This window comes from Gymnogyps californianus, chromosome 23, assembly GCF_018139145.2.
Source record: "Gymnogyps californianus isolate 813 chromosome 23, ASM1813914v2, whole genome shotgun sequence".
Classification (NCBI taxonomy): domain Eukaryota; kingdom Metazoa; phylum Chordata; class Aves; order Accipitriformes; family Cathartidae; genus Gymnogyps; species Gymnogyps californianus.
This window is the reverse complement of record NC_059493.1, coordinates 25,712-46,636: the sequence shown is the minus strand read 5'-3', so window position 1 is coordinate 46,636 and position 20,925 is coordinate 25,712. Positions and strand designations below refer to the sequence as shown.

At 70.2% G+C, this 20,925-nt stretch overlaps 4 protein-coding genes across 4 annotated transcripts; 1 reads left to right on the top strand and 3 right to left on the bottom strand.

Moving 5' to 3' along the window:
* Positions 1-2,318: 2,318 nt before the first annotated feature.
* On the top strand, positions 2,319-3,745 carry LOC127025222 (uncharacterized). The gene is made up of 3 exons (XM_050910084.1): positions 2,319-2,685; positions 2,763-2,932; positions 3,103-3,745. Exons 1-3 carry the CDS (start codon positions 2,319-2,321, stop codon positions 3,310-3,312), a joined length of 747 nt encoding a protein of 248 aa, XP_050766041.1. The 3' UTR covers positions 3,313-3,745.
* Positions 3,718-4,879, bottom strand: ANKRD39 (ankyrin repeat domain 39). The gene is made up of 4 exons (XM_050910114.1): positions 4,731-4,879; positions 4,450-4,553; positions 4,152-4,355; positions 3,718-4,077 (listed from the first exon to the last, which is right to left on the bottom strand). Exons 1-4 carry the CDS (start codon positions 4,828-4,830, stop codon positions 3,940-3,942), a joined length of 546 nt encoding a protein of 181 aa, XP_050766071.1. The 5' UTR covers positions 4,831-4,879; the 3' UTR covers positions 3,718-3,939.
* Positions 4,880-6,161: 1,282 nt separating this feature from the next.
* On the bottom strand, positions 6,162-14,002 carry SEMA4C (semaphorin 4C). The gene is given in 16 exon segments (XM_050910083.1): positions 6,162-7,628; positions 7,738-7,808; positions 7,894-8,051; positions 8,161-8,276; positions 8,370-8,592; positions 8,674-8,818; positions 8,899-9,074; positions 9,176-9,327; positions 9,444-9,560; positions 9,654-9,750; positions 10,343-10,441; positions 10,578-10,640; positions 10,743-10,852; positions 10,855-10,890; positions 12,642-12,780; positions 13,898-14,002. Coding segments are annotated over 16 exon segments (2,634 nt in total). The 3' UTR covers positions 6,162-6,801.
* Positions 14,003-16,125: 2,123 nt separating this feature from the next.
* On the bottom strand, positions 16,126-20,382 carry FAM178B (family with sequence similarity 178 member B). Its single transcript, XM_050910299.1, has 15 exons — positions 20,121-20,382; positions 19,163-19,548; positions 18,982-19,043; positions 18,776-18,886; positions 18,538-18,687; positions 18,326-18,431; positions 18,181-18,250; positions 17,978-18,098; positions 17,809-17,896; positions 17,429-17,605; positions 17,223-17,320; positions 16,740-16,830; positions 16,543-16,644; positions 16,367-16,444; positions 16,126-16,266 (listed from the first exon to the last, which is right to left on the bottom strand). The coding sequence occupies exons 1-15, from the start codon at positions 20,380-20,382 to the stop codon at positions 16,126-16,128; spliced, it is 2,043 nt and encodes a 680-aa protein (XP_050766256.1).
* Between the last annotated feature and the right edge of the window lie 543 nt (positions 20,383-20,925).

Genomic DNA, 20,925 nt, shown 5'->3' with positions numbered 1-20,925 from the left:
ATGGGCCCCCCCCCCCCCCCCCCGGCGGTTTCGGTGCCTTCCCCCCTGCCACGGGGTGTCTCAGGGTATCCGTGCCGGGGAGACGGGGATCGGTGAGGGGGAGGCCGGGCGCGGTGCAGGATCCGGCTTTTCGGGGCGGCACAAAGCTAGTGACCAAAGTTGTACAGGCAGGAGGGGGCCAGCGCCGTGTCCGTGTGTCGTCGTCGTGTCCCCCCCCCCCCCTCCCCAGCACCAGGGGACCCCTAAATCCCCCGGTGACCTTCTCGGGGCAGGATGTGGGACCCCCGGTGAGCACCGGCCAGACTTCCCCCAGCCCCGGTCTCCGGAGCTTCGTGCCCGGTGGGGGGGGGGGGGGCGGCGGGGAGGGGGGAAGCCCACCCCCCCCCCCCCAAAAAAAAAGCACAAGTTCCTTGGGTGAACTCTGTAAGTTATTGGGAGAAGGTTAATTATTTTTGTTAATCACATCTCGACGATCAGGTCCTAGGTCCTTCTGCGAGGAGATACTAGAAATAATAATAATTAATAATAATAATAATAAACTGAGATAAAAAAAGCCCCTTTTTTTTATTAAATCTTCCTCTATGCAATCCCCTCCTCCCCAGGAATTCGTATTTATTTTTTCGCATCAGGTTTGATTTGTATATTTGGGGGAGGCCGGGCCCGGGCGGGGGGGGGGGGGGGGGGGCCGGGCCTCCCCCTCCCGGTTGTGACACACACACCCCCCCCCTCCCGCCGCCCTCTCCCGGTTGTGAAACCGACTGTAGAATTTTATTTGATGGGATTTTTGGGGGGGGGGGGGGGGGGGGGGTGGTGCCAGTTGAGTAATAAAAATCTATATCTGTACGTCGGCCTCCTCCGTGCTTCGCGGCGGGGTGGGGGGAGCCGCGGAGAACGCGTCCCGATTACCGGGGGGGGGGGGGGGGGGGGGGGGCGGCTCCCGGTCGCCGCCGTGGGACGCGGCCCCTTTAAATATTTCCCTGGTGGTGTTTACAGCGCGGCGGTGAGGCACCGCCCCCAGAAGGGATAGCGGGCGGCGATTGGCTGCGCTTAGTGAGGTGGGGCGGCGGGCGATTGGCCGCGAGGAGGAACGGCGGCGGGGCGGGGCGCGCGTCGGCCGGCGATTGGCTGCAGGCCGGGGGTGGTCGCGGAGAGGCGGAGCGACAGAGGGTGGAGGCGGCCGCCGATTGGCTTCTCCGAGAGGAAGGTGGGCGGGGCGCGGCAGCGGGACACGACGGCGGGCTGGGCGCTGCGCTGAGCTTGGGCGGCGGCGAGCGGCCGGGGCGCTCTCCAGGGGCGGCGACACCGGCCCGGCCCCGGCCCCGGCCCCAGCCACCCCTGGCCTCCCCCAGGGCAGGCCCTACCGGAGGCTTGGAGACCGCCGGGCGCCGCCGTCACCATGGTGACGGGACCCGGAAGCGGAAGCGGCGCCGCTGGGCCCCGGCAGGGAGCCAGGCCGGCAACCGGGGTTTGGCGGTGCAGGCCTGCAGGCCGGACGGCCCCACGGAGGTGCTGCGGCCGCTGGAGGAGTGTTTCCTGCGGGAAGCCGGCTCCGTGCTGGACTTCGCCACCGTGGGCAGCGCCTGGGCCCAGGTGCCCGTGTACGAGGGCGAACGTAGAGGTGCTCCACGTCCGTGACCGTGGGACCCGCACCCCCCTCAGCGCCCTCACCCGCTCCTGCAGGTCTTCGTCTTCAACGATGCCAAGCTCGACGCCTCCTCCAAGGAGACCCCTTCTGCGAGGTGCCGGGGCTGGTGACGCTGGAGGACGTCAGCGAGGAGATCCAAGTCGGAGCTCCTGGATGGGTCGGATGAGTACAGTATGTGTCGGGCAACTGGAGAAGGCAAATGGGGTGTCACAGCCATGCACCCCTTCGCGTGTGCTCCTGCGCCTTTGTCTCCCACTGCAGGTGGGATCTGGACCCCACCGGACCCCTGCCGCAGTGCCGCAGGGAGGATTTCTCCCCGTCGATGAGGGCCGGCGGTGCCGCCACGGCAAAGCTCTCCCCGCAGCTCCTGCTGACCGCGCGGCGCTCCCCGGCACGAGGTGAGTGTGGGCAGGAGCGGGCTGCCTTCACCCTGCCTGCTGGGCTGCTCGGAGGGTCCCTGGGCACGGTGATGGGGGTTGTTCAGTGGCACTGGGCTGATGCTGGCCACTCTCCCCGCAGAGCTGGAGCTCTTCAGCCCAGCCCGTGGCTCCGAGAAAGCCTTGCGGCACTTGCTGTGCCATCCTGGCGTCATTCGGGAGCTGAAGTTTGATAAGAACAACGCTTCACCCCGGAGCACTACCTGTACCGCTGCCACCATCCCCTCAGCCACTTCATGCTGCAGGTACGGCACTGCCGGCGCGGGGACGGCACCACACACCACGGGGTGCGCAGGGGCCCATCCCCGGCCGTGGCCGATCAGCCCCGTGTGTGTGCGTCCGCTCCAGGCTCCTGTCGCGACGTCTGCGTGGCGCTGGGTGCTCTCTCCGCCTGTCGGGGCGTGTTGAGGGGCGGCTGTGCCGGTGCCGCAGGCTGTCCCGTGTGGCTCAGACTACAGGCAGCGCTCCCTTCTGCCTGCCCCAAGCTGCCTGCTCTCCGCAGGGCGGCATGGAGATGGAAATCGGGAAGGAAGGAAGGACTGAAGTTTGACAATGGAACCTTCACCTACCACGGCGTCTTCGCTCTGGCACCGCTGCCCACAGGTGAGAGCAGCCGGCAGCACCGGGCTCACCCCCTGGGGCAGCACTGGACCCACTTGGCTGTTTTTTGGGGTGCAAAGGGAGATGCTCTTTGGCAGGTTCTGGCTCTCTGACACCATCCCCGGTGCACCCATCCCCGGCATCCACCCGCTGCCGGGATCGGCAGCCGGGCTGCGCCGACTGGGCGAGCTGCTCCTCGTACTGCCCCAGCTACAGCGTGCAGGCGCTCGCCGACCGGCAGCTGGTCAAGGTAGGGGCTGGATCCGTCCCTCGGGGTCCTGCTGGGAGCCTGCCCCTGCCTCACCCAGTTTTTTGGGAGCACCATGCCCCATGCCGAGCTGCCTGCAAGTCTCCTGCCATCCCCGGCACTGCTGTCAGACTGTGGCTGTGCCGCGTGGCACTGATCCGCTCTCTGCCCAGGTGACGTGGCCGCAGTATCTCGGTGCCCTCGCGGCCTCCAGGACCCCGAATCCAGCCGAGTCACCCAACAGCATCAAGCCAAAAATTGTCCCCAGCAGCCAAACCACGCTCCGGAGCCACCAGAACACCGCGCCAGGTAGGGAGCCGGCATGGCAGCAGGATGGTGATGGCTGCCCCAGTAGCCATGCCCAACTGGGAACCGTGCCCTAGGCATGGCTGAGGGGTTCTGGGGTGCTGGTAGGGCCGCCTCCATCTCCGGTTCTTCTTGGCAGCGACCAGCTGAGGCCGGGCTGCGGCATGGCAGGGCAGAGCAGCCGCCGGGGCACCCAGTTTGGGGCTGCCCCCTCTGAGGCTCCCTGCGTGTAAGTCGTGCATCTCTCGCGTGCGTCTTGCCGCGTTTCGCTGGCTCGGAGGCTAACCGCCGCGCCGGCACGGGCGCCGCGAGCTCAGCGGCTGCTGTTTCCTCTGCCACAGGCAACACCAAACCATCCCACGGGGAAGAGGAGAGCCAGGGCCGAAGCCCTTCTGCCTCCTCGGCGTTCCCGGCTGCTCGCCGGGGTGGGAGCCGGCGGCTGCAGCGTGAGCCCTGCAGTGTTTCCTGGTTTAACAAAACACTATTTTGCACATTTTTAGTGGCTTTTTGAGGAAATAAAAGCCGCTGGCGGGGTGCTCGGCCACCCACCGAGGGGTGACCCCCGGCACCCGGCGCAGGGGACAGAGAGGCGGAGACAGCATTCGGTGCCAGGGGCTTTGTTTATCCATCGGAGACGGGGTCCGGTGGCACCGTGTCTCCCGCGGCACGGTGGCTCTGGTTCTCCCGCTCCCGCCGTGTCCCCCTCAGGTATCCAGCAGGTCCTGCACCGCCGGGTCGGCCACATCGCGGGGTCGCCGGCCCTTGGCGTCGCGGATGCCGGCCAGCGCCGGGCTGTGCCGCAGGAGCAAGGCGCAGAGCTCCCGGTGGCCTTGCTCAGCCGCCTGCGGGCGACGCATCGGTCATCGCCGGCACGGGCAACGCCGGCGGTGCGGGGACATCCGGCCTCGCTACCCACCTTGTGCAGGCTGGTACGTCCGTCCTCATCGGCGTTGGCCGGGTCGGCGCCGTGGGCCAGCAGGAGCCGGGCGACGGCGAGGTGGCCGCAGTAGCTGGCGCGGTGCAGGGGGGTGGCACCGCCGGGCGTCCGGGCGTCGCAGCGGGCGCCCCGCTGCAGCAGCAGCCGGCAGACCCCCAGGTGCCCGTTGCGGCTGGCGTAGTGCTGCGGAGGGAGCAGGCAGGGGTGTGGGCAGGGGGGTCGGTGTCTGTCTGTCTGTCCCCCACCCTCCCCGGTACCAGTGCCCCCCGCCCCGTACCAGCGCCGTGTACCCCGCCAGGTCGGGCTGGCTGGGCTCCCCCCGCCGCTCCAGCAGCTCCAGCACCCGGGGCTCGTCCCCATCCCGCGCCGCCGACCAGATCCCTGCGGGCAGCGGGGGGGGGGAGCCGCGTTAGGCAGGGACGGACCCCCTCCCCTGCCGGTACCCCAGCCCCTGCCCGTACCCTTCAGGCACCCCCACCCATGCCTTGTTCCCCTTGTTCTACCCGTATCCCGCCCTGCCTGGACCCACACCCCTGCCCCCGGTGTATTCCCCCGAACCCCGCTCGAAGTCCATCTCCGGCAGGCTCTGGTACACGCTGGGTACCGCCACCCGCGACGGGCAGCAGGGACCGGGTGGCGAACGGCGGCCCGCCGCCATCGCCCCGACCGGGAAGGAAGGGCCGAGCGGGGCCGAGGGTAAGCCGGGAAGGGCCGAAGTGGAGCCGAGGGTAAGCCGGGAAGGGCCGAGTGGAGCCGAGGGTAAACCGGGAAGGGCCGAAAGGAGCCGAGGGTAAGCCGGGAAGGGCCGAAAGGAGCTGAGGGTAAACCGGGAAGGGCCGAGCGGAGCCGAGGGAAGCCGGGAAGGGCCGAAAGGAGCCGAGGGTAAGCCGGAAAGGGCCGAGCGGAGCCGAGGGTAAACCGGGAAGGGCCGAGCGGAGCCGAGGGTAAACCGGGAAGGCCGAGCGAGCCGAGGGAAGCCGGGAAGGGCCGAGCGGAGCCGAAAGGCGCCGCTTTCCGAGCGCCAGGGCGCGTGAGTTGCTCCGCCCGCCCGGCCCCGCCGCCGCCGCCAGGGGGCGCCCGCACCCGCCCAGTGCTGAGCGCCGCCTGGGCTGTGCCCCCCCCCGCCCAGCCGTGGGGGGGGGCCCGGGGCTCACACCCCCCCCCCCCCCCCCCAGCTGTGGGGGGGCCCGGGCTCACCCCCCTGCTATGGGGTGCCTAGGGATCACCCCCACACACTTATGGGGGGCCCACGCCCTCCCTCCCCCTCCCCAGCTGTGGGGTACCCAAGCCTCAACCCCCCCCAGCTATGGGGGCCCAGGGCTCACCCCCCCCCCACACACACACACCCACCCCCGGGGGGCTCAGGGCCCCCCCCCGGCCCCGCTTCCCACGCCCCGGCCAGCCCCTGGCCCCGTTCCCACGTCCCCCCACCGGGACCCCGGATGCCGCTTCCGCCAGGCTTCCCGGCAGGACCTCCCCAGGGAACATATCCCCCCCCCCCCGCAACCCACCCCACCCTGACCCCCGGCATCCGGGGGGGGGGGGCACGGGCATGGGGCCAGGCCTCAGCAGCCTCGGGGGGGCCCCCCCCCCGCCCTGGGAACGGCGCCGCGATGCCCTTTTATAGCCCCGAGCGCGGCCTTTTTCCATGAGCTCAGCGGCGGGGGGGGGGACCCAGCACCCTCCCCGCACCCCCCAGCCAGCACCGGACACGGCCCCCGCGGGCTGCGCTTTTAATATATAATTTTTTTTTTTTAACTCTTTTTTTTTTATTATTATTATTATTATTAATATAAAAATACTCACATATTTACAGCAAATAAATATATTTCAGTAACAAATAAATTACACTGGGGGGGGGGGGGGTTATACAAAAGGGGCCCAGGCGGGCAGCGTGCAGGGGGGGGGTGGCAGGCGGGGGGGGGGGGGTATTTACAACCAGGGCTGAGGGGGGACAAAACCCTGGGGGGGGGGGACAAGGGGGGGCAATTAGAAAAGTTCTCAGGAAGAAAAACCCGATCGGTTCTTAAATCGTCCCAAAAAAACCCATCCTGCGGCCGCTGTCCCGGGCAGGACGCGGTGCCCGGGGAGGGGGGGGGGGCTCAGTGGTGCCTGGGGGGGGGGAGGTCGTGGTGGTCCCCAAGGCCGGTGGCAGTCCCCACGGCCGGTGGCAGTCCCCGAGGTCGATCCCTTTCCCGGGACGCGGTACCGAAGGCGGACGCGGTGACCAAGAGCAGCTTCGGTGCCCAAGATGGGTGCCGGTGCCCCAAACGCGTGACACGGTGCCAGTGCCACGGCCCCAAGGCGGGTGCCGGGGTGGCGGTCCCCAAGACGGGTACCGGCACTGAGGTGGCAAGTCCCGTCCCCAAGACTGGTACCGGCACTGGAGTGGCAGTCCCATCCCTAAGATGGGTGCTGGTGCCGGTGCGGCAGTCCCCAAGATGGGTGCCGGCACCGGCATCCCCGCAACGGGTGCTGGCACCCACGCTGCAGCCCCAAGTCGGGTGCTGGTGCCAAAGCGGTGGTCCCGCGTGGCGGGTGCCGGCACCGGGGTCCCCGCGGCGGGTGCCGGGCCGGGCCCTGAGGTAGGTACGGCTGCTCGGCGGCGGGGAAGCCGCCCGCCGGCGGCTCAGACCGACGACTCCTCGGGGTTGGAGTCGGGCAGGGGCTGGCGCTGCTGCAGCTTGCGCCGCAGCTCCTCGGCCAAATCGGCGCAGGGCGGCCGCTCTTCGGCACCCAGCGCCAGGCGGATGTAACCGTTGGAGGAGGAACCGCGCAGGGGACCCAGGTGGATGCGGGTGGGCGAGTGGAGGGGTTGCCCGGGGATGGCGTTGGGCGGCGAGGCGGCGCCGGAGGGACCGCCGTTGCGGCAGGCGGCGTGACCCGGCACGATTTTGAGCGAGCCGTCCGAGTAGTAGTAGCTGGCCGGATCCCAGAGCTTCTCGTCCGAGTCGGAGGCGGCGCTGGGCACGAAGCGGGGACTGGGGGGCTCCTTGGGCAGCTCGATGGGGTACACCAGGGTGCTCTCGATGGCTTTGGCGCCTTTGCCCAGCTCTTCCCGCAGCCGCCGCCAAAGCGAGAGCACCACCAGCACCAGCACCAGGCACAGGGCGCCCAGGCACACCGCCACCACCCACACCAGCCCCAAGCTCTCCAGCGGCGCCCGCGTCTCCAGCGGCATCCCGGGACTAGCCAACACCGCTACCCGGTAAACCTCGCCGCCCAACCGGGCGCCTTGCTCCTCCGAGAAGCAGCGGTACGTGCCGCTGTGTTGCGCCCCGGCTCCCAGCACCACCAGAGCCCGCAGACGGGCGTCGTGCAGCACCAACGCCTGCTCGGCAGCCAGCGCCCGGCCCTCGAAGGTCCACAGCGCCTGGGCCAGGTTGGAACCCAAACGGCACATCAGCACCAAGTCGGTGCCCGCCACCACCGTCACGTTTTTGGGGGTGATGGGCCCTGCGGGAGAGCGGCCGAGTCAGGAGGGGGGGCACAAAGTCGGGGGGGGGGCCCCGTGTCCCCCCCTCTCCCGGCTCCACGCGGCACTGCAGAGGAGCGGGGGTCTCACCTTGCTTGGCCACCTGCGGCAGGGTGCAGGCGCGGGTGTCGGAGCTCAGCACGTCCTGGACCAGCTGGGACCTGCGGGAGGAGGCGGCGGAGGTGAGGGGGGGGACCCCGTACCGCGGCGGGGTGTCCCCCCCCACTTCCCGGGGAACCCCCTTACCCGTTGAGGCCGTCGGTGCGGACGCAGAGGCTGGCGTTGCGGCTCCAGGCGCAGTAGGGATCCCGGGCGAGGACGCAGTCCGTGCACGACTGGTAGCGGCCGCAGTCGGCCAGGGGCAACTGGGCCACCTGGAAACGGGAGCCGGCGAAGAGCAGCTTCTGCGAGGGCAGGGAGAACGGGCGAGGTGACCCGGTGAGGTGACACCCCGAGGTGACACCGTGAGGTGACACCCCAGGGTGCCAGCCCCTTCCCCGTGGCACCGCTCACCTTCCGACCGGCCAGGACCAGGCTCTCCACGGGCTGCGCCGGCTCAAAAACCTGCAGCTCCTCGACCAGATGGACGCGAGCACCCAGGTTCAGCGCCTTGTGCACCCAACCGTCACCTGCGGGTCACGGCAGGCGGTGAGGGACGTCCCCACGCCAGGAAACCTCCGCGGTCCCCTCCCCGCGTTCCCCATCACCGCCCCGGCGGGTACCTGTGCCGATGAAGAGCACCTCGTAGACGGTGCCGTCCAGCCCGGGCACTCGGTCTACCACCAGTTGGGTGAAGTTGGCGTCTTTCTTGAGGAGGAGCGGGCGCCCGCGGTGGGGCAGGATGGGCTCGTCCATCAGCGGGTGCTTCTTGGCGAAGTTGAGGGTGTTGTCGGGGAGCTCGAGGGAGCTGGCAAAGCCGTTCTGGCGGTGCCAATCGGTGATGCACTGAGGACGGAGGGCACCGTCAGGCGCGCGGCCGGATCCCGCACCCTCTTCTCCCCTCCTACCCCCGGCGTCGACACTCACCGCGCCGGGACGGGGGCTCGGCACCTCATCCGAATACCGGCCCCACTTCTGTGCCTGCTCCCGGTATTCCTTGTAGGGTCCCTCGAACGCCTTCTTCACCTCTAGGATGTGGTAGCGGCAAATAGCCGAGACATCCACGTCCCCCCTGCAAGGGACGGGGCAGGTTTTTAGAGGGAGCCGCCGGTCACAGGGAACCCCGGCGCTACCGCGTCCCCACGCGCTCACCAGCGAGCCTGGAAGACCCCGAAAAAGGTGGTGCCCTGCCAATCGGCCCCCGGCAGGGTGAAAACGGCCTGGAGGCGGTTGAAGTGGAGCTGCTGCTCGGGCGCCGAGCACAGCAAGCGAGCTTTCAGGAAGGTCGTCCACTTCTTCTGCAGCGTGCGGGCACCGCCGACGTCCCCCTAGGCATCCAACCGGCATCAAGACAAGGCCACCGCGCTCACCGGTGGAGCGAAACCACGCCGGGACGGCGTCCCCGGCACGGGTTGTCCCCTCCTCGTACCTTACAGACCCGTGCCACGCGGGCCACCACTTGCTCCGCGTAGCAATCGTACTCCACCGCCCGCTCGCTGAAGAAGAAGTAAACCTTGTCGTCATCCCCGGTGCTGCTGGCCGCGCTCTCCTGCACGTAAGCCGAAGCCACGAAGTGGGGCTCTGTGGAGGAGTTGGGGGGGGGGGAAGGAGGCGGAAAGGGGAGGGTAACGCCGTGCCGGGGTGGGGGGGCTGCCCGTGCCGTCCCCCATGTCCCCCTCGTGTCCCCCCGACCCTACCGTTCAGCCAGGAGGTGAGATATTCCGTCTTCATGGAGTAGTGAGGGCCCAGGTTGCGGAGGATGACGGGCTCCGTGCCCAGGAAGTTGTTGAAGGTGGCCGAGTACAGCTCCCCGTCTGCGAGGCAAGGGTTTAGGGAGGGGGGGGCAGCGGGGGCGCAGCGGGCACCCCCCCCCCCAACCCCAGCGGGTGCCCGGCGGTGCCACCTACCCACGATGAGGCCGGTGTGTCCCTTGGTGGGGTCGTACGGACACTTCCCCTTGCCGTCCTCAAAAGCCACTTGGTCCAGGGTGAAGCCGGACAGTTCCTGCGGGGCACAGGAGTGGGTGGGGGTCCCGACCCCCTCCCCGCTTCAAGTCCCCCTGCACCCAGACTGGCCCCGGGTACAGGGATACCCCCCCATATGATCCTCCTGGGGACAGGGACACCCCTGGATGATCCTTCTGGGACAGGGACAGCCCGGGATGACCCATTATGGGACAGGGACACCCTTAAATGATGCTCCCAGGGACAGGGACAACCCTCCTGGGTGCAGGGACACTCCCCAATGACCCCCCCTGGGCACAGGGGCACCCCTGGATGACCCTCCTGTGGACAGGGACACCACCCCCCTCCCCAGATGACCCCACAGGGCACAGGGACACCCCTAACAATGCTCCAAGGGGACAGGGGACACCCCCGGACCACCCTCATGGGAACAAGGCCACCCCTGAACAACCCTCCTGCACACAGGGACACCCCTGAACGACACCCCTAGGGACAGGGACACCCCGAGATGATGCTCCTGAGGCTGGGGAGGGGGGGGGGGCTGCCCTGGACCTCATCCCTAGGGGCAGGGGGGAGGGAACCGGGGGCTGACAGGTTTTGGGGGGGCCCCCCCTCCGGGGGGTCACACTCACGATGTAGGTGCACTTGGGCTGGAAGGCGTAGGTGCCGCAGGCGTAGAGGTGAGAGCTGTTGTAGCTCTGCAGGAAGCGCACGTAGTTGAAGCAGTCGGTCTGGCGGGGGGGGGCACGGGATGAGAACAGCCGGTTAAGGGCCGGGGGGGGGGCAGCAGAGGGAGGGGGGCACACCGGGGTGCCCTGTAACCCCCCCCCCCCCCCCCGCTGCGGCCACGGCACCCGTGCCCCCCACCTGATTGTTCTTGCCCTTCTGGATGCACTCGGCTTTCTTGTCCACGGGGGCTTCCCAGGAGATCTGGGGACAAAAAAAAAAAAAGGGTCAGTGGGCTGGAAACAACACCCCCCCCCCCCCCCCCAAAATAATCCCCCTGCTCTGGGGGGTCCCCCGGGACCTCACCGCCGCCTTCAGCTCCACGGTGCCGGTGGCCAGGGCGAAGACGGCCTCGCGGGCGCCCACGTAGAGCAGGGCCTCGGCCTCGTCCAGCGTCAGCGTCAGGTAGTGCGAGACCCCCCCTGCGAGAAGCGCTTGGCCGCGTCCTGCAGCTCTGCGGGGTTTGGGGAGACGGGGGGGGGGGACACACACGTGGGGACATCAGGGCGAAGCCACCGCCGGCCCCGTGGTCGGCCCCTCCCCGGGTGGGCACCGCTGGCACCCCCAGGGCACCCGCAGTTGTCCGTGTCCGTTCCCCCCCCCCCCACACCCCCTCCCCACTGCCGGAAGCCCCCCGGCCCCGGTGCCGCACAAAGGGCTCTTTGTCACCGGAGCAGGCGCTGGAGGCGCCGGGCGAACACAGCGGCCTTTGGCGAGACCCCGCGCCCCCCCCCGCGCCCCCCCTGCCCGCCCCCAGGCCCCGCAGAAAGGCCCCATTGACGGGGGAGGCGCCAGGGCCCCCGGGCAGGGACGGGGAAGCGGGGCTGGCACGGCATGGGGACGGCACGGGGACGGCACGGCGACGGCACGGGGACGGCATGGGGATGCGGGGCACTAGCACGGCAAAGGGATGGGGGTCTCGGGCGTGGGGACAGCACAGGGACAGGGGACATGGCATGGAGACAGTGGCACGGCAAAGGGACAGGGGTCTCGGGTGTGGCACGGTGCAGGGACAGGGGACATGGCATGGGGACAGTGGCACGGCACAGGGACAGGGGACATGGCATGGGGACAGTGGCATGGCAAAGGGACAGGGGTCCCGGGTGTGGGCACGGCACAGGGACAGGGGACATGGCATGGGGACAGTGGCACGGCAAAAGGATGGGGGTCTCGGGCGTGGGCACGGCACAGGGACAGGGGACATGGCATGGGGACAGTGGCACGGCAAAGGGACAGAGGTCTCAGGCGTGGGCACGGCACAGGGACAGGGGACATGGCATGGGGACAGTGGCACAGCAAAGGGATAGGGGTCTTGGGTGTGGGCACGGCACAGGGACAGGGGACATGGCATGGGGAGAGTGGCACGGCAAAAGGACAGGGGTCTCGGGTGTGGGCACGGCACAGGGACAGGGGACATGGCATGGGGACAGTGGCGCGGCAAAGGGATAGAGGACACGGCGCACTGCCACCACAGAGGGACAGGGGAATGGGGCAAGGGTTGGGGACACAGGGCATGGCAAAGGGACAGGAACACCGGTGCTGGCATGGCACAGGGATAGGGACGGAGCGCACGGCACAGATGGGGACACAGGGTGCTGGCACAGGGCAGGGACAGGGGGACAGAGGGTGCTGGCACGGCAAAAGGATGGCATCTCGGGGTGCTGGCATGGCAGAGGGCTGGGGACAGGGGACGCGGCAGAGGGATGGGGATGGGGTGACGGCAGGGCATGGGGACAGGGGACACGGCACAGGGCTGGGGACGGGGCGACGGCAGGGCACGGGGACAGGGGACACGGCACAGGGCTGGGGACGGGGCGACGGCAGGGCACGGGGACAGGGGACACGGCACAGGGCTGGGGACGGGGCGACGGCAGGGCACGGGGACAAGGGACACGGCACAGGGCTGGGAACCCCGGGCGCTGGCACGGCACAGGGACACGGGGCAGCGTCCCTGCGTGTCCCCCCTCTGCTCTCACAGACCCCCAGTTTTGAGGCCACCGACCCGGGGGGGTCCCCACAGTGCTGACAAACTCGGGGCGGGGGGGGGACAGAAGCTGCCTGAAGTGGGGACAACTACAGCCACCCGGGTGTCACCCCGGTGTCGGCGAGCGATGGGACCGATGCACCCACCCGCTGTGCCTCAGTTTCCCCAACCCTCTCCCCTCTCCCTGGGGGACCCCTGGGGGGGGGACACGCGTTACTCACCCGCGTAGGGGACGGTTTTTCGGGGCACGGCGCTCCACGAGGACCCCGGGGTGGTGGCAGCGGTGGCGAGGGCCAGCAGCGAGGCGAGGGCCAGCAGCCGGCGGGGGCCATGACGGCGGGGAGGGGGGGGACGCACGGCCTGGGGGGGTGGAGGAGGACGGACACGCCCGGCCCCCGTTAGGGTTACGGGGCATCGACACCAGCCGAGACGGCATCACGCGGGCGGCGCGGGGACAAGGCGGGCATTGAGGGCCGCGCGTCACGAGGCTGGGGGCACCCCACGCAGCGGGGGGGGACACACACACACACACGCAGGTCCCCGACTTGCTCTGTGTGTGTGTGTGTCCCCCCCCCACGGTCCCTCCTCCGGCTGTGACAAGTCACCGGGGGGGGGGGGGTCCACGGCGGAGGAAACGGGGCCCTTCCGCTTCCCACCCCACCCAGGTGGCTCCACCTCACCCGTGTCCTGCCCTGGGACCCCCCCCCCGCCGGTGTCCCGGGGAGGGGGGGGTGCCCCCCCCCCGGAGTGTCCATCCGTCTGTCTGTCCGTGTGTCGTGTGTCCTGTCCCCCCCCAGGCTGGGCAGGATGCGGTCAAGGGGAGCGGGTGGCCGGGAATTGTTCTGCCCTGCCCGGCGGGAAGCAGGAAGCCCGGGGGGGGGGGGGGGGTCCGGGGGGGCCCCACGCCGGATGGGGAAGGATTTCCGGGAGGGTGGGGGGCCGGGAATGGGCCCCCCACGGGCGTGGGAATGGGGGACACCCCGGGAGGCTGCCTGCAAGGGGGCTGTTGGTGCCACGGTCATGGCCAGGGTGCCATGGGCACGGGTAGGGTGCCACAGGGACAGCTGAGGTGCCATAGGTGTGGCCGGGGTGCCATGGGCACGGTCAGGGTGCCACGGGGACAGCCAGGGTGCCATGGTCGTGGCCAGAGTGTCACGGGCACGGCCAGGGTGCCACGAGCATGGGCAGGGTGCTATGGGCATGGGCAGGGTGCCACGGGCACAGCTTGGGTGCCACGGGCATGGCCGGGGTGCCACGGGCACGGTCAGCGTGCCACGGGGACAGCCAGGGTGCCATGGTCATGGCCAGGGTGCCACGGGCACGGTCAGGGTGCTATGGGCATGGTCAGGGTGCCACGGGCGCAGCTTGGGTGCCACGGGCATGGCCAGGGTGCCACGGGCACAGCCCTGGGGACAAAAGCACAGCCAGGGTGCCACAGGCCATGGCCAGAGTGTCACAGGCACGGGCAGGGTGCCACGGTCATGGTGAGGGTGCCATGGGCGCAGTCAGGGTGCCGTGGGGACAGCCAGGGTGCCATGGGGACAGATGGGGTGCCATAGGCATGGCGGGGTGCCACGGGCATGGTCGGGGTGCCACAGGGACAGCCGGGGTGCCACGGTCATGGCCGGGGTGCCAAAAGCAGGGACAGGCACCATCAGGGTCCCCCGGGCACGGCCGGGGTGCCACGGGCAGGATAGGGTCCCCGGTTTTGGTGCTGGACGCCTGGGGGTCCCATTGGGGGACAGGGGAGCCACGGCCCCGCGGCGGTGCCATCCCCGGGGGGGTCACCACGACGGTGCCATCCCGGAGGAGGGGGGTCCCCATAAGGGTGCCATCCCGGGGTGCCACGGCCCCGCGGCGGTGCCATCCCCCGGGGGGGGGGCCCCCCCACAGCGACGCGCAGCCCCGCGGGACGAGCCCACCCGGCATCCGCGGGTGGGGGCACCTCCCCGGCGCGCCCCGCTGCCCCACGCGTGGGGCCGGCACCGGCGGCAACGGCTGCCTGTACCGACGGGGGGGGGGGGGGGTCGGGGCACCGACGGATCGGGGCGGGTCCCCGTTACCGGAGGCGGGGTCCGGCCCCCCCAGCAGCGGGGCGGGGGCGATGCCACCGGGGGTGCCGGTCCCGATCCCCGGTACCGGGAGGAACAAAGCGCCTCCCCCTCCTCCCCCCGCCCCCGCGGCTCCGCCACAACAATACCGGGGCGGGGCGGGGCGGGGGGGGGGCCGGGCCGGGCCCGGCGGGGGCGGGGGGGGGCCCGCACTCACCTCGGGGCGCGGCGACGGCGGCGGCGGCGGCGCGGGGAGGGGGGGGGGGCGGCCCGGCCGGGGCGGCGGGAGGCGGCGGCTGCGGCGGCGGCGGCGGCGGGTCGGGGCGGCGGCGGGTGCGCGCCGCGCGGCTCCGCTCGGCCCCGCCCCGGCCCTGACGTCACGGCCGCCCCGCGGGGAGGGGGCTCGGCTCGGCTCGGTTCGGCTCGGCTTAACCCGGCTCGGCCCAGCTTGGCCCGGTTCGGCTCGGCTCAGCCCGGTTCGGCTCACCTTAACCAGGCTCGGCTCAGCCCGGTTTGGCTTGGCCCAGTTTGGTTCAACCAGGCTTGGCTCAGCCCAGTTTGGCTCTGCCCAGTTCGGCTCTGCCCAGTTCAGCTCAGCCTAGCTTGGTTTACCCCAGTTCAGTTCAGCTCAGCCCAGCTTGGCTCACCCAGGCTTGGTTCAACCCGGTTCAGCTCAGACCAGCTTGGCTCAACCCAGTTTGGCTCAGCCCAGCTTGGTTCAACCAGGCTTCACTCAGCCCAGTTTGACTCTGCCCAGTTCAGCTCAGCCTAGTTTGGTTTACCCCAGTTCAGTTCAGCCCAGCTTGGCTCACCCAGGCTTGGTTCAACCCGGTTTGGCTCAGCCCAGCTTGGTTCAACCAGGCTTGGTTCAGCCCAGTTTGACTCTGCCCAGTTCAGCTCAGCCTAGCTTGGTTTACCCCAGTTCAGCTCAGCCCAGCTTGGCTCACCCAGGCTTGGCTCAACCTGGTTCAGCTCAGCCCAGCTTGGCTCACCCAGGCTTGGCTCGCCCAGCTCAACCCAGTTTGGCTCAGCCCAGCTTGGTTCAACCAGGCTTCGCTCAGCCCAGTTTGGCTCTGCCCAGTTCAGCTCAGCCTAGTTTGGCTCTGCCCAGTTCAGCTCAGCCTAGCTTGGCTCACCCAGGCTTGGTTCAACCTGGTTCGGCTCAGCCCAGCTTGGCTCAACCAGGCTTGGCTCAGCCCAGTTCAGCTCAGCCTAGCTTGGCTCACCCAGGCTTGGTTCAACCCGGTTCGGCTCAGCCCAGCTTGGCTCAACCAGGCTTGGCTCAGCCCAGTTCAGCTCAGCTCAGCCCAGTTTAGCCCAGCACAATTCAGCGGAGCTTGGCCAGTCTCGGCTTAACTCAGCCCGGCCAAACCCCATTCAACCCAGCCCACCTTACCTTGGCTCAACCCATCCCAGCTTGGCCTAGCCCAACTCAGCCTAGCTTGGCCCAGCCCAGCTTGGTTCAGCTCAGCCTAAGCTCAGCCTAGTGGGGACAGAAACCCCGACACCCTTTTAGGGTGCCAACGGCCACCAACGCCGGCCACCCCAACACACCCGTAGGCGCAGGAGGAGCTATGGGTGTTTATTGGGCAGGGGGGGTGCCCCGGGGGCACCCCAGGACGGGGGGTGGGGTCGGGGGGACCCCCCCCCCACCCTACGCCAACATCTCCTGCCACTTGACGTAGAGGAGGGTGGCCAGGCCCTTGAGCTGGGTGCGGAAGAGGAGCCGGGGGCCCTCGCGCAGCCCCCTCCCGAAGTGCCGGTCCAGCTGGGCGCAGAGCCGCTCCAGGTGGCCCTGTGGGGACAGGCAGGGAGGGACAGGGGGTCAGGGACACGGTGGACACCCCCACCACCACCCCGGGACACCCCCACCCCCCCCAGGGCCCGGTGCTCACCCGCTGCTCGGCCGGTGGGTGCTCGGTGCCCACCACGTTGCTGGCGAGGAGGAGGAGGCTGGAGCTCAGGTAGCAAGACTGTGGACGGGAGCGGGCACAAGGGCTTACCAAAAGGGGCGCCGGGCACATTGAGGGGTGCCCCACGGCACCCATTTCTCGGCGAGGGGAGCACCCACCTCCTGGTCAGCGTCCTCCGGCTCGTCCAGGCCCCTGGCGAGCACCAGGCGTCGCAGGGTGTCCGGCTGCGCCAGTACCAGGAGCCGGCCCAGCGCCTGCAGCTGCGGGGAGAGAGGGTGTCAGGGTGCCCGCACCCTGTACCGGAGCCTGCGGTGGGTGCCGGAGCCCTGGCGGGGTCCCGCCTCGGTGCACCCACCTCTGCGTGCGCCCCGGGGTGTGGCACGGTGCCCGGAGGCTCCCTCAGTAGCCGGACCATGGCATGAAGGCTCAGGTGCCGGCGAAGCTCCCTGGGGAGAGGGGGAAGAGCGTGAGGGAGGGTCCGGCGCGTGCCCACGCGCCCGTCCCCACCTCTGTGCCCGTCACCGCCATTCCCCGGTGCCGTCCACGCAGCGCCGGCATGGCCCCGGTGCCCTCCGGACGCCCGTGGTGAGGGGCGGCGGTGCCGGCAGCCGGATGCTGCCCGCTTTGTGCCTGAGCAACCGGCTGGAATAAAGGAATTAGAGGCAGACGCATCCCAGCCCTCCCGGCCCTGGCACGGTGCCGCGGGGCCGTGCCAGCTCCCGCCGGGCTCCCCGTCACCAATCCGCGGGGAGCGGGTGGCACGGGACGCCTGGCAGGCCATCGCTGCCAGCTCTGCCTGGCATCCCGCCCGGCTGCGGCGCTGCGGGCAGGGACGTACCTGCCCCTGCTCGTGAGGTCCGGCAGCAGCCGCGCGAGGGCAACCAGGTTGTGGTGGTGGCGAGAAAGCTGGCAGAGGGACAGGCAGAGGGCAGGCAGCTGGGGAAGAGAAGGAGGCGTTGAGGCGCGGGCAGGGTGGGCAGAGCCCTCGGGGAGGGGTGCGGAGGGTGGGCACGGGGCGAGGGGATCCCCCCCTGCCCTGGGTACCTGCTCCTGCCAGTCCCGGATGCCCTCCAGCAGGCAGTGCAGGAGGTGCTGCAGTTCGGGCAGGGGCTGGCAGCGCAGCACCCGGTCGAGGCCGAGGAAGGAGAGGAGGGTGACGAGCGTCAGGCGGGCACCGTCGGCGTAACGGCACGGCTGGGTGACCACGCACAGCGCCAGGAACTGGAGGGGGAAGGCGGCGTGTCACCAAGGAGCCCCCGAAACCCACCGTGGTGACATCCCCGCCGGGGCAGGGACAGGCTGGCACGGCCGGCGGCAGCCCCAGCGGGCACGTCTCCAGGAGCTGGCATCAGCGCTGCCCACCCAATTAGCAGGGCAGAGATAACGAAGGCGCAGCGTCCCCGGTGTGGGCAGCGGACTCCCACCTTGCAGATGTCACCGAGCTGCGTCACCAGGGCCAGCGTGCTGGTGGCATCAGGGCTCGTCTGTCTCGGGGAGCGGGACGGATCCAGGCTCCTGGAAAGAGGAGAAGGGGTTGGCAGGGGGGGCTGGCAGGGTGGGCAGCACCCTCCTGCCCGCCGTACCGGGGCTCACCTCCTGTCTGCGGGGCACAGCTCGGCGGGCAGCAGACGCCGGCGGCACAGGGGGCTCAGGTCAGCGCCGAGGCAGACGAAAGCTTGGCTGATCTCCTGCACCGTGGGGCACCAGGGCTCGCCTGCGAGCGAGGGGACGGTGAGGGCGGGTAGGGATTTGGGGGGCACCCCGGCGAGGCAGCCCCGCGCCCGCCCCGCGCTCACCCCCGATGCTCAGCCAGATCTCCCACAGCGCCTGGGAAGCGTTGGTCGTGTCCGGGCAGAGGGACATCAGCTGGTGAAACAAAGAGGGGGTGACCGGGATGGCACCGCAGGAGGAGGGGGACACCTTCCTGCGACGGTGGCTTACCTGGAAAAGCCAACGCAGGACGGGCAGCGGGCAAGTGGGCACGCAGCGGTAGAGCAGGCTGAGGCCCCCGTTACGGACGAAAGCTGCCTGGCAGGCAGGCGAGTCGCTGGGGGAAGGACAGGGGGGAGTGAGCGGGGCTCTGCCCGTGTCCCCTGTCCCCCCCCTCTGCCGTCACCCTGATATGTCCTGCCTGCCCCGTGCCCGGCGCTCACCAGAGGAAGAACCCTTCCAACGCGCTCTGAGGCTCCAGCCCACGGGTGTCCAGGGTGGGCGCCGGCGCCGGACGGGCGCAGAAGATGGGCTCGCCGGGGTGGACGGCAGGGATGAATTTGGGTTTCACGGTGAAGCGGGCCAGGAGATCCCTGCGGGCGGGAGGACGGCGTCAGGCGGGGAGCGGGCACCGCGCGGATCCCCCTAGCCCCCCCGCCCGGGCAGGGCTGGCAGGGGTACCTGTGCTCCTCGGGCAGCTGGGTGTCCTCGTCCGGGGACTCCCAGGGACTGGCGTCGTCCACGTGCACCCACGCCGGGTCGGCCTGCAGCGTGGCTGCCTGGCTCTGCTCCCTGGCACGGGGACGGTTAAGGCAGGGCAAGGGCACCCCAGGATGCCCAGCACAGCTCCCGTGCCCACTCCCATGCCCCGGGGCTACCAGCCTTACTTCTTCTCCCGGACCAGTGAATCCAGGCTGTTGGCAAGCGGATCTGGCCGTGGGCACGCAACCTGGGCAACAGAGCAAGGGAACGGTGACACTTCAATGGGTGCCACAACACCCAGCGGGTGCCGGGATGTCCCCAGGGACCCACCGATGCCTGGGCACCCACCCTCGGGCAGGGACCTACCTGCCGGTGGTCCACAGGGCTCGGGGGCTCGTCCCCCGCCAGCAGCATGTCCTTCAGCGGGATCAGGTCATCGTCCTCGCTGTCTGTGGGGGACACCGGCCCCCTCACCGTGCCCGGCGGGTGCCCCCCAAAGCTCCTGCCTGCCTGCTGCGGCACCATCCCGGCTGCGGTGTGCTGCCCATGGTTGGCCTCACCCCCCAGGGACCCCACAGCCGCCTCCGGCAGCACCGGGACATGCCTGGAACTGTCCAGTGCCGCCTGGCATGGTGGGGAACCCTGGCTGGCCGCATGCCGCCGGTTGGCATGGGGCTGAGCGGGGCCAGGAGGCTGCCGCCCTCTGCTCACCCGTTTCCTGGTGCCAGGGGACTCCTTGGGGCGCCGGGGGTCTGTGGGGACAGCACAGGGGTCACCACAGAACCCCTTGGGGCACAGGGAGGGCTGTGGGGACAATGCAGGGGTGGCCAGGCCCCCTGCTTGGGGGTACGGGGGCTGCGGAGACAACACAGGGGTGACCAGGGGCCCCCTTGGGGTGCCAGGGGACTGTGGGGACAACACAGGGGTGACCAGGGGCCCCCTCGGGGCACAGGGAGGGCTGTGGGGACAACGTGGAGGTGACCGGAGGCCCCCTCGGGGCACAGGGAGGGCTGTGGGGACAACGCGGAGGTGACCGGAGGCCCCCTCGGGTACAGGGAGGGCTGTGGGGACAACGCGGAGGCGACTGGGGGCCCCCTCGGGGCATGGGGAGGGCCGTGGGGACTACACAGGGGTGACCAAGGGGTTCCTTGGGGCACGGGGAGGACTGTGGGGACAACGCAGGGGTGACTGGGGGCTCCTTGGGGCACGGGGAGGGCCGTGGGGACAACGTGGGGATGACCAGGGTCCCCCTTGGGGCACCATGGGGCCAACGGGAGGGTCACGGCTCCCCTCACACCCATCCCCAGGGCAGGGCCGTGCTCACCTCGCACCCTGCCGGAGCCCCGTGGGCGGTGGGAGGCCCGGGGAGGGCTGTCGGCAGGCGGGGGGACGGGGGGCCAGGGTTCCAACAGGCCGGGGGGCGGCGGGGCGACGGGGCGGCCCACCCGGAGGTGCTTGAGAGCGCGGAGCTGCTGGTAGCGCTGGAGGCCGGCCTGGAAGCCATAGCTGAAGAGCCCCGAGCGGGGTACGCGGGCGGAGGAGAGGGGGATCTGGTACCAGCGCAGCCCCTCGGGGTGGGGGGCCATGGCGGGGCCCGGCCCGGGACCCTCAGAGGAGACCCCGAAATGGCCGCCAAGGCGTCGCCATGGGGACGGGGGCGGGGCTGTGAGAAAAAGGCGGGGCTTACGCTGGGGAGAGCCAATAGGAGGTGGGCGGGCCGGGAGGTGATCCCTCCTACCCGCGGCGCCCCGGCGCTTTCAAAGCCTCAACCGTCAACGGCCCAACTGTCCGCCGCGGCCAATCGGAGCGCGCGGAGGGGGGGGGGGGGGGGGGGGGGGCGGAGCGGCGCGGCTGAGCCAATCACGGCCAGCCGTTGGCGCGGGGGCGGGGAGCGGCCGAGAGAGGCACTGCCAGCCAATCAGGATCAGAGCGTTACCGCCTCTCACCGGGCGCAGCGGTGCATGCTGGGAGCTGTAGTCCGGGGGGAGCCGCGGGGCATGCTGGGAGGGGCATCGGGGTGCCGAGCGAGCGGCCCCCCGCGGAAGTGCTTCCGGGTCGCGCTCGCACGGGGACGGGACCCGCTTCCGCTTGCCCCGGAAGTTGCGTTCCGCGGCCTGATCCGGTGCGCG